Raw genomic sequence first — 16,209 nt, 5'->3', positions numbered from 1 at the left:
ACAGTTTGAACCCTGTAGGTTGCATATTATCTCTGAAAATATTTGCTCAGTACTCGCTTTCTCCTAATTTTTATGCGTTATACACGGCATTTCCCCGGTAAACTATGTGGTTTACAGTGTTTATATTAATTCAAAGTACGAAGCAATGTTCCGAGAGACTAGCGATAAATGCTTATTCCGTGCATCTTCAATACCAACTTTGCAGAAATTTATACTTGTTCAAGCGTTCCAGGGTGTCATACTGCCGCTAATCGAAATGTTTCCAAGATTCATAAAACAACATCTCGAAATACGGACTTAGAATTCCGTACAAATAGGGACAATTCTAAACTCAATGCGTTGCGAAACTTTCACTTTCCTGCTTTAACTACAACTGTCGCAGATAATTACTAAATTTTCGTTTTTCTACATGTTTTCGCACATCTTGCGAGATTTGTAGTTTGTTTCTCCGGTGTCCTCGGTGAGCTCAAGAAGGCATCTTGTTTATATCTGGGGAAATTAGGAGCATGGTGTATGTAGGTAATGCATAGGCACTGTTGCAAATGGGTAGGTTGAATGCACCTTTTCACTATAATACGTACGCAAGTGGACCACAACGTTATTAGTCTGTTTAACGAGCGGTGCAAAACCTAGACGGCTGCACTGGCATAACGACAACTAGAAGTGAGGTGAAATTTCGCGAACATAGGGGACCCGCCGTGGTAGCTTAGTGGCTTTCTTACTCGCGTAAGCGAGGAAAGTGAGAAGGAAGCGCGCCGTCTTCCGTCGCGCCCATGGCCCCTGGGGGGGGCAGAGGGGGAGGTAGGGGGCGTTATACTCCGGCGGCTGGTCCGTATGGCGCAGGCGCGCGCGCCTTGTTTGGAAAGTGACCTGCCATCAGTACAGAGTCTAGGTGCGCCGGCGGCTCTTAGCTTCGTGTGCGCTACGTCCTCGCCACTTAGTTCACGTTGAAGCGAGAGGAAGCATAAATCTCAATTCGTTCGCTGCTGCAGTACTGATCGCAGGTCGCTTTCAAGATAGGGCGCTCGCCGCCGCGCCATACGCAGCAGCCGCCGTAGTAGAACGCCCTTACCCTCACTCCCCCCCCCCCCCCCCCCCCATGTGCGTTGTGGGCGACGGACGACGACGCGCTTCCTTCTCACTTTCCTCGCTTGCGCGCGTAAGAATTAGCCACCATCGCTGCCGCTCTTCCTCAAGCCGGCGTTTTCACAGCGAGTGTGCGCGCTGACCGAGTGAAATGTTTCTTTGCCAGCGCGCGCGTGGCACCATGCTTGTTAATTGTTATAGTAAGCGAATGTTTACGAGTGTACACGGCCGATAACACTGTTATCCTTACTTCGTATAGCTTTCTACTGATTTGCTATCGTAATCAATGATTCAGGTCTCTGGCGAAACTGCGATCTTTTTTCTGCTTTCTTAGATACTTGCCGACGCCGCAATCATGGTGCACTTGTGAAGCCCAAATTCCTCGGAAGACTTACGAAGAATTAAACTATCGTTTAATGCTACAAATTCAAAACGCCGCCAAATGACGCACGGCTTCTTTGCATTTTGTTTGTTTGCAAAGGCTTCTCTTGACGTCACAAAAACCGGGGCGTGGTTGCCACGTGGTATCAGTGATACACAAGTTGATCCTGTGGTCAATTCCAGATTATGACCGCCTTGCTCAAAGCTTTAGACGGCAGAGATAATATCAAAGAAAAGATGATAAGAGCGCCGAGAGAAGTGACTGCCGATTGTCGAATGCAGAGAAGCACGCAGCCAAGAAGGAAATATTGGCCTATGATGCATGCGTTCAGCTTTCGACTACGCGTTCATTGTGCAACTTGAAACCGTTCGGCCAGGCTGACTGTCGCGGTTTTGATACCACGTAACCACTACCTGCGATTTTCGTAAAGTGTAGAAGCGCCCTCGTTAGCAAATCCTGCGCACGAGCAATGCTCCATTTCCACTCCTCACGTTAAAAGCATACATATAGTTATAGCTCCTAAACCACTCTGAATCAGGTTAGGTTTATTCATGCTACGGGGGGAATGGGTAGCCAGGCCTTTGTTCTGCAAAATATTATGCAGAAACGCTACTGGAGTTGTCAAAGTGTGCATAATCCTACCCCTAAATTGAAGTTAGCCCACCCACAAATTTATGCTAGCCCAACTCGCACCCTTACTATAGGCTTCTCCATTCATTTTCTGTGGACCCTATGTATCTCTATGGTTATTCTATCTAATCAAATTTTTCTTCAACTGCTCATCCCTTATAAAGCTACCAATCATCTCCACACTATTTGATTAATTAAATGTCACAAGTTCGCACATTTATTACGCATTTTTGTGCCGATAAAAGACATTACTTTTCGCATAGTGGACAGATCTTGCTGCGGTACTCACCAAAGAATGTTTCCGCATTACAATGCGCTGCGTATTAACTAGTGGGCATAAGTTGGTCCTTCGTTTCCAGTGCGCTAGCGCAATGAGTGGGCAGGCCTTGCCTATTGCGCATCCACCTGGTGCCGGAGGCAATGCAGCAGCTGCTTGCTCCTCAGCCGTGTCTGCTTATTCTGGCCGCCGATAGATGGCGCTACAAGCGCACATGCTTCCCTTTGCTGCCTGGTACTGGCACTCTAAGCAGCCCCCGCAAAGCACAGGCCATGTGCTCGCATGTTTCCTTTGATAAAGGACCACCCTGTACCAACACTTTCAACGTATGATACTCCCGTTTGCATGTGGCTGATACTAGACCCTGTGCCATAGCAGCAAGTATGGAATGTGCGTACGGAACCTGTCGCACATGGCTACTTGGGTTAAATTCCTGTAAGCTGTATGGGATACTCGTAGGAAAACCGGAAGTAACCTTTGATTAGCAAGGGCCTTATTTAATTTCACATAAGATATGGTATTTCTGATCAGCTTTATAAATAAGAATGTGTGTTTGCTGTATGAGAAACGCAGTAAACGACCCCAATTATCCAATTGGTGTTTATTACAGACAATTTTCTTTTCTTCTTTTTTTTTTCTTTTTACTTTCCAGTGCAACTGGTCACAGGCTATGCAGTAGAGTACAATATACGTACAAATACACAGCGCACGACCAGGAAACATATCAGAAACACCGGCACACTTCCGGGAAATGTCGCCACTTAGTCTCTTGACACGCACATGTGAATTTGTTCCTCACGTTCAGATGACGCACAGACTGAACATGTAACTCGAGGCATTAACAGCTCGGTAGCCTCAACACAAGGACATTAAAAGACGCTAAAAGTATCATCTTCAATGTCTAAACAAAGGAAAAGTATCGACATGTTTCTTGCCAGGCATCACCAAAGTCACAAATAAAGTTACAGAAAAGTACACACACACACGTCCCCAAATGGTACAATTCACTCGGCGCTCAGAGAGAGCTACCCTACTGACGCAAAGTTAGGTACCGTGCCAAGCAGCTGTAGACAGTGAGGGGGCTCACTCTGTGCGCTCAACACGCATAAGAAAGAAGCCACACATCAATGCGCCTGGCACAAGAGGAAAAATTACAGGCCAGTCACATTGACACGCTTGCACATACGTCATAGGGCTCCACACGAACAAGCAGAGAATAAAAGGTGGTGTGGTGAAGGGCTCAGAAAAGACATGTCGCGTTACAACACCAGCATCGTTACAACACCAGCTGCGAACGCAACTAATGTAATCTGTGTTCTATCACGGCAATGTGCCTTCTCATTCACACAGGGCACACGGCGGCTTTGTCGACGCATACATCCATGCAATGTTCTAAAACGATACATCAAACCAAAGAATAAAAACACAAGAAGCTGTCACTAGACAGCAGCCGGCCATATTAAAGCTCGACCAAACAAAAAGCACTTGCACAAATATATGCCTCACAACTGTTAAAACGTTCAGACACCAGAAAGTTGTGTTTTTGGTTAAAAAACAAGCACTCTTAAATACTGCACACAGGTGTACATAGACCTCGCACACTAAACAAGTTATCATCATGCTTTTTTCTTCTTTTTTTCTTTTCTCGTGTGACAAGAAGTAAAGCAAAGCTTCATTTTGCTGAGTGCAGTATCGGATGTCCTTTATCACAAAACGCAATGTTGGCACATGTCATTTTAAGCGTAGCATGCCATTATCAATATGACCCAAGCACCATGAAGATACATAGCATCTTATGTAAATCACCCCATACCACTAGAATGGAATTAAAGAGAGCTTCAACAGTAAACTGCACAGCAGACTATGGAAGCAATGAAAAGCTGTAGGAAACCTAAAAATGCGACATCCGCAATGACACACTTCAAGGAGCTGTATGGCATTAAATGTGAAAGGTTACACGAGAGTGACAGTGCAAGAATCCAGCTAGTTCCACATGTCTGGGCAGACAATATGGTCAAGCCATAAAGAGACATCCGCCACTCCTTTCTGACAACACACCCTATTAGCACAATAATAAAAGAAAGTCACGTTGCACAAAAGTGACAATTCTCACCCCCCCCCCCCCCCCACACACACACACATATGCATGTCGGACGATACAAAACTGCAAGTAAAAGCCTGTTCAGCACTGTCGATAAACACTGGTGCACAGGTGAGAGTAATACAATTACAATAAAAAGCATGTGAACTACACTGCGCTCAATTTTTAAACAACAATAATAACAATGTGCTTTTCTTCAAGCCAAATCAATACCTGTGAGATCTGCACACTCGGATGGCAGAGGTGCTGAAAACTAGTGTACACACGTATACAGGACAAATACAAGGAAGCTTGCATTACCACATTTACTCAATTGTAGTGCTCACCTGCATCCCTGAAAAATGGGGAAAAAAAAATAACTTAAGCGTACATGCGCATATAGTAGGGTGCGAGAATGAGGCTCCCCTACACTAGCTGTGTCACGGTCAGACCTATCTTCTGGAGTAGTTGCTGTTGCCGCTTGCAAAATAGTGCCATCGCGTACGCACTGGCATTGTTGCAAGCATGATGATGCGTGTGAGAGCTTCGACATGTGAGCACAGCATTTTTACAGTGAATGGATGTCTTTCGCAACCTTGATGACAAACCTGCCCACTCTCTGCGGTGTAGCGTGGTGCGAGCTGTAGGTGAAGCCCGCCTGCAGCCCCGATCACGGTGAACAGGGCAATTGCATACCAGCAATGTGCTGAGAGAAAGCACTGCTGGCACCTGTTTGCTGTCTGCGATGAGCAGCTGCACAAAGTTGCTGCAGGGCATGCCGAATTCTTTTTTCTTATCTATACCTCGGCTAGAAGTTTCAGCCAGAGGGGAGACATGCAGGCCTGCTTGAACATAATCAGGCACTTCTCGTCGACACTTATTTGACTGACACCTAAGACAGTAAACAGATACCATTGCAAAGAGGATTGCCAACAATGACTGCTGTGCCAAAAACCATGCAGCGAAGAACGTTTATATAGTACCTGAAGCACCTGAAGAACCTAGACATGCTTTGTTGAACTAGCGGGCTAAATGTAGATGCTAATAGTGTGTACGCTTGCTGTAGCAGGTTTCAATGAAGAAGTTGATACAGTTGAATTGCTCTAGTGGTAATCGCTGGGCATTTGGAGGCACTGTCACTGCTGGCAGCACAGGTGTAGAGGAGGAAGGCAGTGACCAATCAGAGCGTAGAGGGGGTGGATTGTGGTGCTGCGCACAGTAGGCTCAGGGGGAAGTTGGTGGCCAATCGGGGTGTATTTTTTTTCTCTTTTTTTTGCGACATGACTGCAAATAACGGCCATTGGTGAATTTCCGTAAGTGCTCGCAGAAGAGTATTTACTGCGAAACTTCGATCAACTGACAGGTATTATTCACGCGCAAGTACATGGTGCCTTTGCACATAACTCAGGCAGCTGGATAGAATGGAAAATAAAATATTGTGCATAACTATTAAAGAAGTTGCATTTTCCTTTCTCCTGGCCACGTAAATTAGATGCGCGCATTACAAGGTACATTATGATTGAGTAAATGTGGTATTACATCGACATGGGCAATGCATGCTTTTAGTGTTACCACTTGATTAACGATCACAAAAATATTCCTGTGCAGGGAATGGAGAACATCTTGAAGGGGCAGCGCAAGACGACGAAGACAGAAGGCAGGAACACAGAGAACAGCGCTGAACTCACAACTAACTTTATTCAAAGGCATACACAAACTTATGTACTACAACCCATAGCCACGTGCTCTCCTATCGATGGCGTCATTATCAGTGCGCAGGAAAAAACGCAAAATCCTGCAATCTAATGCTACGCTACGAGGTGGCTTAAAAATTCAAATTCACTGTCATACAAATTTAACGACGGCATGCTTACAGATCATTAAATTTGTATGACAGTGAATTTCAATTTTTAAGCTGCCTCATAGTGTAGCATTAGATTGCAGGATGTTGCGTTTTTGCCTGCGCACTGATAATGACGCCATCGATGGGAGAGCATGTAGCTGCGGGTTGTAGAACATAAGTTCGTGTATGCCTTCGAATAAAGTTAGCTGTGATTTCAGCGCTGTCCTGTGTTCCTGCCTTCTGTCATCTTGCTCTGCCCCTTCAAGATGTTCAACCAGTACCAACTCGGCCAAACGTCGGTCTTTTTATAGGGAATGAAGAAGTTGGCAAGGATTCCACACCAGCCTGCCCGCAGCTTTGCAAATTGGCACCCACGTTATACCATTGCCTCCACAAGTGAAAGGTTGGGTGGCCAAGGAGATGTCCAGCAATGTGGAACCCACAACAAATGGCAACATCAGCACCGCTGTGCCCAGGACTTGCTCAGCACGAGTTGGTGCGCTAGTTGGCTCAACACGTTGAACCAGCATCATAAAACGGAAAATGGATAGCAGGAACATAGAACTGATGACAGGAGCAGTCGTGCAACAACTCCACGTCCTTGCATCCACTGTTCTTGATATGCTGATAAAACAAGATTTGCTTGTTAAGCTTTAATGCTGCATCTCGGCTTCTCCATGGTCTTAAGTCAGCTCCCTACAGGCACGAGGAATAGAAAGATGCCTCCGATCAACGAAGAACTAGAGGTGCAAACAAATTACCCTCCAGTGTACACTTTCTCCCGACACTTCTCGCAGAGACGTGACAGGTGCGTGAAAAATGTGTGATGCAAGATGTGGGGTGGGTAAAAAGAAACTGCGCTGAAATCGTGGTCCGTATGCACAAAACGCTCTTTCATGCAGGAGCACTTCCTCAGTGGCCTGTGTTCGATCACCCTCGATGTGATAGCAATGGGCAGGGAAGCAAGACAACTGTCGTGGCGACCAATCATGGGTTTCGGTTGGGCAATGTGTTTTTTGTAAATGCAGCAACAGACGAGGACAGAAGTTCTGGCACAAACGAGATGCACACGAAGCGCTGCAATTCCAATAAGTTTGTGAGTGCAGTGAAAGTATGCAACAACTGTTCTGTGATTTTCTACTCATCCAATTTTTGTGCTCTTTCTATCTGTGCCAGCCAACAAGCCAGCCCAACTTTTTCAACATTAATTGACACATCGGTGTCAAGTGCATCGACAGAAAGGAAACCAACACCTTGCCGTGAATGAATATCTGTCGCTGCGCATGGGCATCTCTCAATGAAGTGACTGAATGAAAATGCAGCTCATTGCTTCCATATTAATCTCTCAGTAGGGTGCTCAAAACCACTCAGCCTATGAAACAAGCCTAGGGACAAATGGTGTGCTCTAAGCTGGCATCTTTGGTGATGCTTTGAGCTATTCATGCCATTTTTTTCACCTAGCATGCAACTGCACTCATAAAACAGACCAACACAAAGCAGCCTTTCAAACATTTCAGTATGATCACACCGCAGACAAGGTGACACGAATGCTGAAAACAAAACGCCTCCACCTTGCCCCCGACCTTTGCGCACCGATATCACAGGCTGTACAATTGATGCCACTGCATTTTTTACCACCATGTTTTAACAGAATGATTCACTTCTATATCAGTCTCAAGAGAAATGAGAGAGGGAGAGATAGTAGGTCAATTCAGATCCATAGGTTTGATAGGCCAGAAATGATGAATGATCAAAGGTGATGCCCTCCTTGCAGTTGCTAAGATAGCTCTCCTAACGCCGTCGACGTCGACAGGGTCTACTTGGGAGTGGCCGGTTCTATCAACTAAGAAAGATTATGTGCACTGTGCTCAAAAATAAGCAAAGATTCAACTTGGCAACCTTGGAAACATCTCCTGCACGTGTGCAGGAGATGTTTCCAGTAGCACGTGTGCTACTACATCGATATCTGTGATGTCACTGATGAGCCCTTCAGTGTGGAAATGGAATTAAGAAAGTTTGGCTCTCCAGTTTATCTGCTAGTAATCAACATCTCTCCACCACAGAAATGCAAATGCTTTAGAAAGAATATGGTCTATTATTAAAAAAAAAAAAATCTGTGTCCCTCTTTAATGACTCCTTAAGGCCCAGCAAAGCAACGTAATCACTCTCGCAAATTAAGCCAACATAATGCTCTCATAGTAAAGTAATAAGAGCGCACACTTCTGCCAGGCATTTTCCACCTCTGCAAGATAAAAAATTACATTTTAAGACAATCCCATAATATAACCATGACAATTCTAGAAAACACACATGTCACGGCTCACATTTGGTTATGAATCTGTTTAGGAAGAAATGCCAGGTAAGCCTGGTCAGAACACAACGATGTATATCGGAACATTATCCTGCTACATAAACTGGTGTGCAACCTAATGGTATGACTCAGTGTGCCCGTATGAAGCTGTGGTCCGAATGAAGCAGTATAAGTTTAACGATTCACTCCATGGAAGATCGCTCCAACCTATTCAAAGCTGACTCAATGTGAAAGACAGGCTGAAATAATAAAGTTTGCTTCAAGGATGGCAAAGGAGGTTCTGCGTTTGAATAAGTCCCACGCATGTGACTCTCCTTTCTCTATGTGGTATTCATAAAATAAACTTTTTCCAAACTTGCACGCAGGCATTTGTATTGCCTCTCACTACGGCTATTGCTACGATTAGTTCAGGGTGCAAGGTCGTCATAACCGTGCCAATTCTGCGCAGATGTTTGGCCTAGTTGGTTACTGAACACAAACACAATGGGCTGCATGGCACATAAGACAGACAGTACGACAAGAGCACGACGGTTAGGCCCCAAATATCAGCAGGTGAAGGATCCTAGCTCTCTGTATCAGTGCACCAATGCTAGGGTCGTGTGACACAGCCAAAATGAGGCAGCCTCGCAGCAACCCCGAGTCGAGCAGTGCACCAAGCAACTTTCTTTTTTTGTATCGCAGCTCAAACACAATACCCACATAATTACTCAGCAAGCCCCCACCCCTACGACTACCTCTTCATATCGTGACCACAGTCGGTTAACCCTAAACCTTCATTCAATGTGCCCCTTGGACAACCCTTGACAATGTGCCAGTTCTATGCAACGCTTTCAATGCGCTCTCGTCCTTTCTCTCAAAGCAGCAAGGTCATTCTTGGCATGGGTGTGCTAATGCCGACGACCTGCCTTAGCTTTATCAAGCCCTACCAACTTCTGCACTTTAGTCACGAGATATCACTGCTGCACAACACCGACAGATGTGTGCGGTTTCTACGAGCTGAACATGGTTTAGATTATGCGCCATTCAGCGTTGACGTCAATGCTGCGCGATAGCTCTCCCTGCCACCTGGCTTACACGTTACGTCGACAATACTGCCAACACATGCAAACGAACACATCAATGTGTAACAGATTCACCAAGACATCAATCAGGTTTGGTTTTTCACAACTGCTTGGCACAGAAAAAATTCAAGTCGCACGTTTCTTTTTACAACGAAGCTGTTAAGGGGGGTTCCACAACCGTTTCTGTTAGGGGGCCGTGGCGGCGGGCGACGGTGCGGGACAGCGTGGTGAGCATCGAATGTCAGTCGGTGAACAGCTATCAATGTAGCCTCAGTCAAAGCCCCGTTACAATAATGTCACCGAGAATGCACACCAAATGCCAGCTTCAGTGATGGGCTATCACTAAAGGCAGCCAGAAGTGCAGCCCTACCATGCTGTTGGTACATGCAGCTGGATGCCAGTATGGGTACACTGCACACAGGAAGATGCACTGGATGTAGCAGAAAGCATAGGAGTGCTAAGTTCAAATCTTCAAAGTTAAAAGTAAAGTGTTTGCAAAGTCTTGGGTAGATTTCAGACAGCGGCAAACGAGACTCCTAGCACTTTCACGAGGCAGCAGAACACCCTTATACAGCGTCACTGTCTTCAATGTACGAGTTGCTCGGATATGCATACATCTGTGATGTATGCCAAGGTTTTGTTTACTGGCCATGCAATTAAATTTTTTTGTGTGTGTGTATCACACGACCCCAGCTGTGATGCGGTGACACAGAGAGCTAGGATACACCCGTCAGTAGTTTGACCTTAACCCTTTCTGCTATTCTTACACGGCCTGTCCTCTACCAAGCAGCACAAGGTGTTCGTGTACTAATCGTGCCTGCAAGCTAATTTCTTCCTTACATATCTTAACTGGGACCTGTTTGGCTTGCACAGAAACTGCTTGCTATGCCCCGCCATTTCTATTGCAACCTCACACAGCTTGCTTGCCCACCTTCTTCCTTACGAGGCCCGAGGATAGATTGCCTACAGACAATGCTGCATGCTAGGGAAAAAATGCATGTGCCGCAGCGCTCCCTGGTGCTTTCAAACAACGGCTCGCATGCACTTACAAATGCATAGAGGTTGTGATAATGTTTACCAGGGAGCCTTTGTTACAAAGTTGCACAGGCCGGAGCCCACGATACACTGTTCCAAGCCCTCTCAATCAAACCAACACTGTTCTGTATAGGGAAACCAGTGCTATCCAGGGGGCACTGCAATTGTTTCTGTATCCTGTCTCGTGCTAGCAGAGCCAGTTGTTTAGCCCACTGTGGAAATGCAAGAATTTTAAAAAGATGAGAAGTAACGTGTGCCTATCTTCTCGAGGCATCACATAGTGTGACAGACGCTATGTAAGGTATTTGTCAACTGGCATGGTTTTCCATTACTAATTACGACGTCTTTTTCATAGTCTCTCAAGCTGTAATTCCGGGACGACCTGTGTTGCTTCATCGTTGTTTTCTTTCTGGAGGTTGGATTGAAATCTATTTCCTCGCACTTCCTTTCTTTGTTTAATTCCGAGAATTTTAATAGCCCTATCTTTTGGTACAGGCACTGGTCAACCACTTTCCAGGCACGCCCAAAGCACTTCTTTGCTTTGGCAAGACACATTACCTTGCACGTAAAATAATATGACAACAAAGGTTAGGTATTATCATAACTGACTCGACTGAGCTCAGTACACATAGTGTTTGTCTCGGTTACGAAGTCACGTCTGAACACTAGAGTGCCATGCTTCCAGCATTCAGGACTTGCTATGAGCAGCGACACACACATGGGCACAGCTCGCGACTCTCACAGAATTTCAAAACAATCGCCGCAACATGGCCGCTTTTTCACATAGCATCAGCACTGCAGACATAAAACCTTACAGTTTGCCTTTTTCTCTCACTAAGCTGTCTTCAGGTCCTGCTGTGAACATTTAAGAGCTTTGTTGACGGTGTCACATGCAAGTATGCACTTCCTGAAACCCTGAAGTTCTTCTTTTTCTTCTTCTACAGCTTCTCACACCTTTAGCACCTGTTCTTCACAGAGAAACATTATGCAACAAAGAAGCATCGCACAGCTGTCCTTGAACCTTGAGACAAAAGACTTGGCAAAAAAAAAAAATTGCTGCACAGAAGTGGACAGAGAGAAAGAGAAAGCCCATTCCAGCGTATCTCACTGGTCGTTTCCAATTGGCTCGCTGCACAGCAAATCGTTGCATTTCTCGCAAGACTGTCGGGAAGGGGATTGAACCAAATGTTCCGCCGACCGCATTCTGTTGGCTGCGCATGGCAACTTCTGCTGCGATTCAGTGAGGAGCGCAAAATTTTCAACTGGTAGATTTGGGCTCGTAAAATTTGGCAAAAATGCCAACGAAATCCACAAGTGTAATTGAGAATTCGAGCAGCTCCTCCAAGACCACGAGCAGCATTCATTCATCACCTTGTGCTATCTACAGCTGCCAAACTTCAACGCTCCCAATGCGCGGATAAAGAAAGAAAGGCAATTACAATATTAAAAAAAAAATAACAATACTACACACCACACACCTGTGCACCATCATGGTTCTTGCTCTCTTTCACTTTTCATGAAACGCTGGCCTGGGTTTCCGCAAGCTTCCATCTACCCTTAACCGAATGGCACTGTCATCCACACAAACATGCCACACACACAACGACCCTGCGGGAGCTCAGAGTCCCGGAGGTGAGCGACGGGGTGGGGGTTCACGCAACGACGACAACGGCGGTGGCTGCTGCTGCTGTGGCAAGAGGCGGAAGAAGGGAGGCGGGCTGGGCGGCGGAGAAGGAGCGGCATTGTGGTGACTAGTGGAGATGTGCGCCAAAGACGATGTGCGAGGGAGGTGGTGTCATGAGGCCGTGCCCTTGGCCCTGTGTAGTCGGCCGTTGCGCTGGTAGAGCGTCACTGACGCTATGTGCTTGTTCCGCATCACCTGCGAACATACAAGAAAAGGGGGCGGTTGCCCCAGTAAACAGGAATCCCACGGAGGCGGATTGTCACATAACGAAGGGCACTTCATGCTTAACTGTTATGGCTTACACAACTGTTCGTTTCACAGTGCTATGACAGTGTTTCGAACAACAGCATCAATGGGCTTTGTCACCTCTTCTGGGCTCTAATTATGCTCACTGTAGAGCTTAGTTGCCGTCTTTACTCAAGCTTTCAAGAGCTACCCCTATTTCCTGATAGAAGCAGTCATGTACACCGCAAAAGCAGCCTTAGAAAACTGGGCAAAAGAGAAAAGCCATTTTGAGTAGGAAGGAAACGAAGCTTTCTTCTCTAACCTTGCCAACCACACCAGCAAGTCACAATTTCTTTAAGCATCAAGGTAGTTGTTAATACTATAGACAATATTTGTTGCAAAAAGGCTCTCTGAGGCTATGCCTCATGCCAGCACTTTGGCCAAGAAAAGCATTCTCAAGTTCTTTCCCACATTCTAAATGCCAATTGTGCCCATCATTGGTCTTACTCAATTTCACAGCAGTACTAGCAAGTGCCTTATCTCAGCCGATGTTGGGACCTTTCAAAGCACATCATTACCCTCGTTGTTTTCCTCCCCTTCCCTTATCATCATGCAACAATTTTGGCAAACCAGCAGAAACCACAGACTTCATAGTCAAAGATGCACAGTGTGCAAATGGAGCCAAACGAACACTGAAATTTAGCAGGGGCTGCCTGCCTAAGTACTGCACGCATACAGACCTGTCAGCCTGCAGCCTACACAAGATTTGTTACAGGGTTGCTTGAAGCCCTTCACACAAACCCCAAAGTTGCTTCCTGGAAAAGTGCATGAAATAGAGGATAAGTCGAAGCTACTTATAACGATTCCAGATACAGCGATCTATCAGTTATAATGACCATATTTCACGGCATTTACAATTTTCCTACCATGCCTATGAAACTGCTTCCAGATGTAACGTTTCAAAAGTGCCGTACTGTTACAACTAACGCTTCAAATCCACTATGTTTAAATGAAAGCCGCATGCGAAGTTTGGAAGCGTGATCTAACTGGACAGGTGGCTTCAGTTACATTGTTGCTGATAATGGTCCACGATGCCATTGCACCTTTCGAACTTCGCACTTTTTCGGCCGAAGCAAGATAAACTCTCGGCGTGCGTGTGGCTGATGCTGCACCCGCAACGGCAAGGTCTTTGCAAAATGCTGGCACGGCGCATTACTTTCCGCTTCCAGGCAACTACAACGCTTTGCTATTGTATGCAGAATCCCCTCATGTCCCGCTGGTAGTAAGATATACCACATGCTCTCGAAGAAAAAAATGGCGGCGATGATGATTATGGGGGCAGTCGTAGTTTCGAAATGACAGGCGATCAAAACCTGCCGGGCGCAGTTTCTAAGGGGCTACGATGCCACATTTTGTCCTTTAGATTACATTTTCAACGCAAACTAGCAGCTAGATCTAGTGCCAAGAGCAAAGATGAATGCAAAACTAGAGTGCCAAACTAGAGCTAGTGCCAAGAGCAAAGATGAATGCACTAAAAATCCTATTTTCATACCAAAATGGTGTTCGATCGTAAGTGCCAACGCCAGCTAGAGTGTTGTTAATTTTTTTTGCATTTTCAAAGGCGAGTCCACATATATAGTCGCCGACAGATAAATCGGAGACCAATAATCCGGACATGCTCGGTAATTCGCACAGCTTCACGGCCTCGTCAATGGCCCCACAGACTTAATGTGTAATGACGACTGATATTTCGGACAGCCACCAGCTCTACATTCAACTATCTGGACTCCGTCCGTGGCTGTAGCATGCGCCAACTCTGCCACCATTATCTGCTCTGGCAACCTCAACAAGACATAAAGTATGGCCTCAGAGACGCGAGACATATGGCCTCAGAGATTACATGCCATATGGTAATCTCTGAGGCCTTGCCTTGGTAGCAGCACTACGCCTCAGATATTTAACTGCAAATGCCAGTCTTGGAGGCTTTGCCTGAATCATAGGTTACATCAACATTGCGAATATCACATCCTATTCCGGTGTACTACGGCGACCCCGCACATGGCCTGGTCTCACCATTCTATTTGTCAAGTTCGCCTTTCGGACAGCATCCCACCATTTTGTGCTTCTTTGTTTAGTTTGCATTACTAGCAGTGCTCTGCTGGTTCCCGGGACTTTCCGTGGAGGCCGGCGCCGTTCCACTAAGCCTAATCGAACAGCTTGGATCTGCCCATAGCCAGGCCCAACCTCTGCGAGGAAAGGCCGTCGTCTTTGGGCGGCGGCTATACAAACATGTCGACCGAGATGGAGACGTCCATTGTTCGGGACCCGGCGAATTCCGGCGTTAGCCAGATGTGTGTTGAAATTCAAGGGGAAGAAATTTCTTCCGAGGAATTCAACGACGATGCAGACTGGTCGCACGTAGGCCGGCGTATAAAGACCTTGGCCGGCCAGGGGACTGCCGCTCGCCAGTCAAGACCTACGACGAAGAACTTTGCCAGGAACGTGAAAGCTTCGGTGACGAGGGCAGCAAGGATGCCGGACGCTCTACCGAGGGAGGAGACCAAGGTGATAGTGCGGCCTCGGGGAGGCCTTAACATCGCGAGGACTCAGACCGCCACCGTGGCATCAGCCATCATGACGGCGGCGAATGTATCAAGGGAGGACGGAGCAGCGGACACCTTCTGCCCCAACTTGCAACAAAACATCATGGTGGTGAGTACCCCCGACGATATACGTGCTTCACGTTACGCCGAGATAAAATCGATCTGCAATGGTGGCAAGGAACACGTGGTTGGCGCATATCAAAACGCGCCATATGGCACCGTTAAAGGCATTATTAGAGGTATCCCAATAGAGGACTCCACGGCCGCAATCGACCGGAACATTGTTAACTCGAGAAATCCCTTGGCACTTGGCGCGAAGAGGATTGGTAGCTCGACCACAGTCATCGTGGCTTTCAAGGGCCTGAAGGTCCCGAATTACGTGTGCTACGGTCCCGTTCTCACCAAATGCAGCCTATATCGAAAACAATTCGATGTATGTAAGCAGTGCGGAAAGGTGGGCCACCGCCGCGACGTTTGTCCAAACCCTCACGTGCGGGCTTGCTTTGCTTGCGGGGCCGTTGACCCCAAGGAAGACCATAGTTGTACCCCCACTTGCAGATTGTGCGGAGGGCCACATCTGACCGGTGACAAGGTTTGCAAGAATAGGTTCAAGGTCCCATACGTAGTTACAAGGAGACAATGGGAGCGCAAGATGGCCGAACAACAAGCGCAGCAGCAACAACGAGCATCTCTCAGAGCTGAGGAATTTCCATCGCTGATGTCAGCAACCGCAACACCTGCCGGCCCAGCTGGTCGCCGAGCGTCACGTTCCGTCTCGAAGCGCAGGGCCAGCGAGAGTAGACAGCGTAGCCTTAGCCGTAAGCGATCGCAGTCACGCGACCGCGTGAGCTGGGCCGATGCAGCAAGGCACAGTGCCAAGAAAGCACAGGGGGGTTGCCACCACCACCACCTCCAATACCGCAACGACCACCGCAACGACCAAGACCATTAGCACCAGCAAGACCGTCGATGGCAACAACAACAGCAAGACG

At 46.9% G+C, this 16,209-nt stretch overlaps 1 protein-coding gene across 1 annotated transcript in view; it reads right to left on the bottom strand.

Annotated features, from left to right (window-relative positions):
* Nucleotides 1-6,475: 6,475 nt before the first annotated feature.
* LOC126537976 (phagosome assembly factor 1) overlaps nt 6,476-16,209 on the bottom strand; it is a 65,828-nt gene continuing 56,094 nt past the window's right edge. Inside the window, exon 13 of the mRNA XM_050185092.3 lies at nt 6,476-12,584. Within this exon, the coding sequence (XP_050041049.2) occupies nt 12,501-12,584 (84 nt within the window). The 3' untranslated portion in view covers nt 6,476-12,500. The remainder of the gene's footprint in view (nt 12,585-16,209) is intronic.

Source organism: Dermacentor andersoni, chromosome 4 (genome assembly GCF_023375885.2).
Source record: "Dermacentor andersoni chromosome 4, qqDerAnde1_hic_scaffold, whole genome shotgun sequence".
NCBI lineage: Eukaryota > Metazoa > Arthropoda > Arachnida > Ixodida > Ixodidae > Dermacentor > Dermacentor andersoni.
This window is presented reverse-complemented; position numbering and strand designations above follow the sequence as displayed.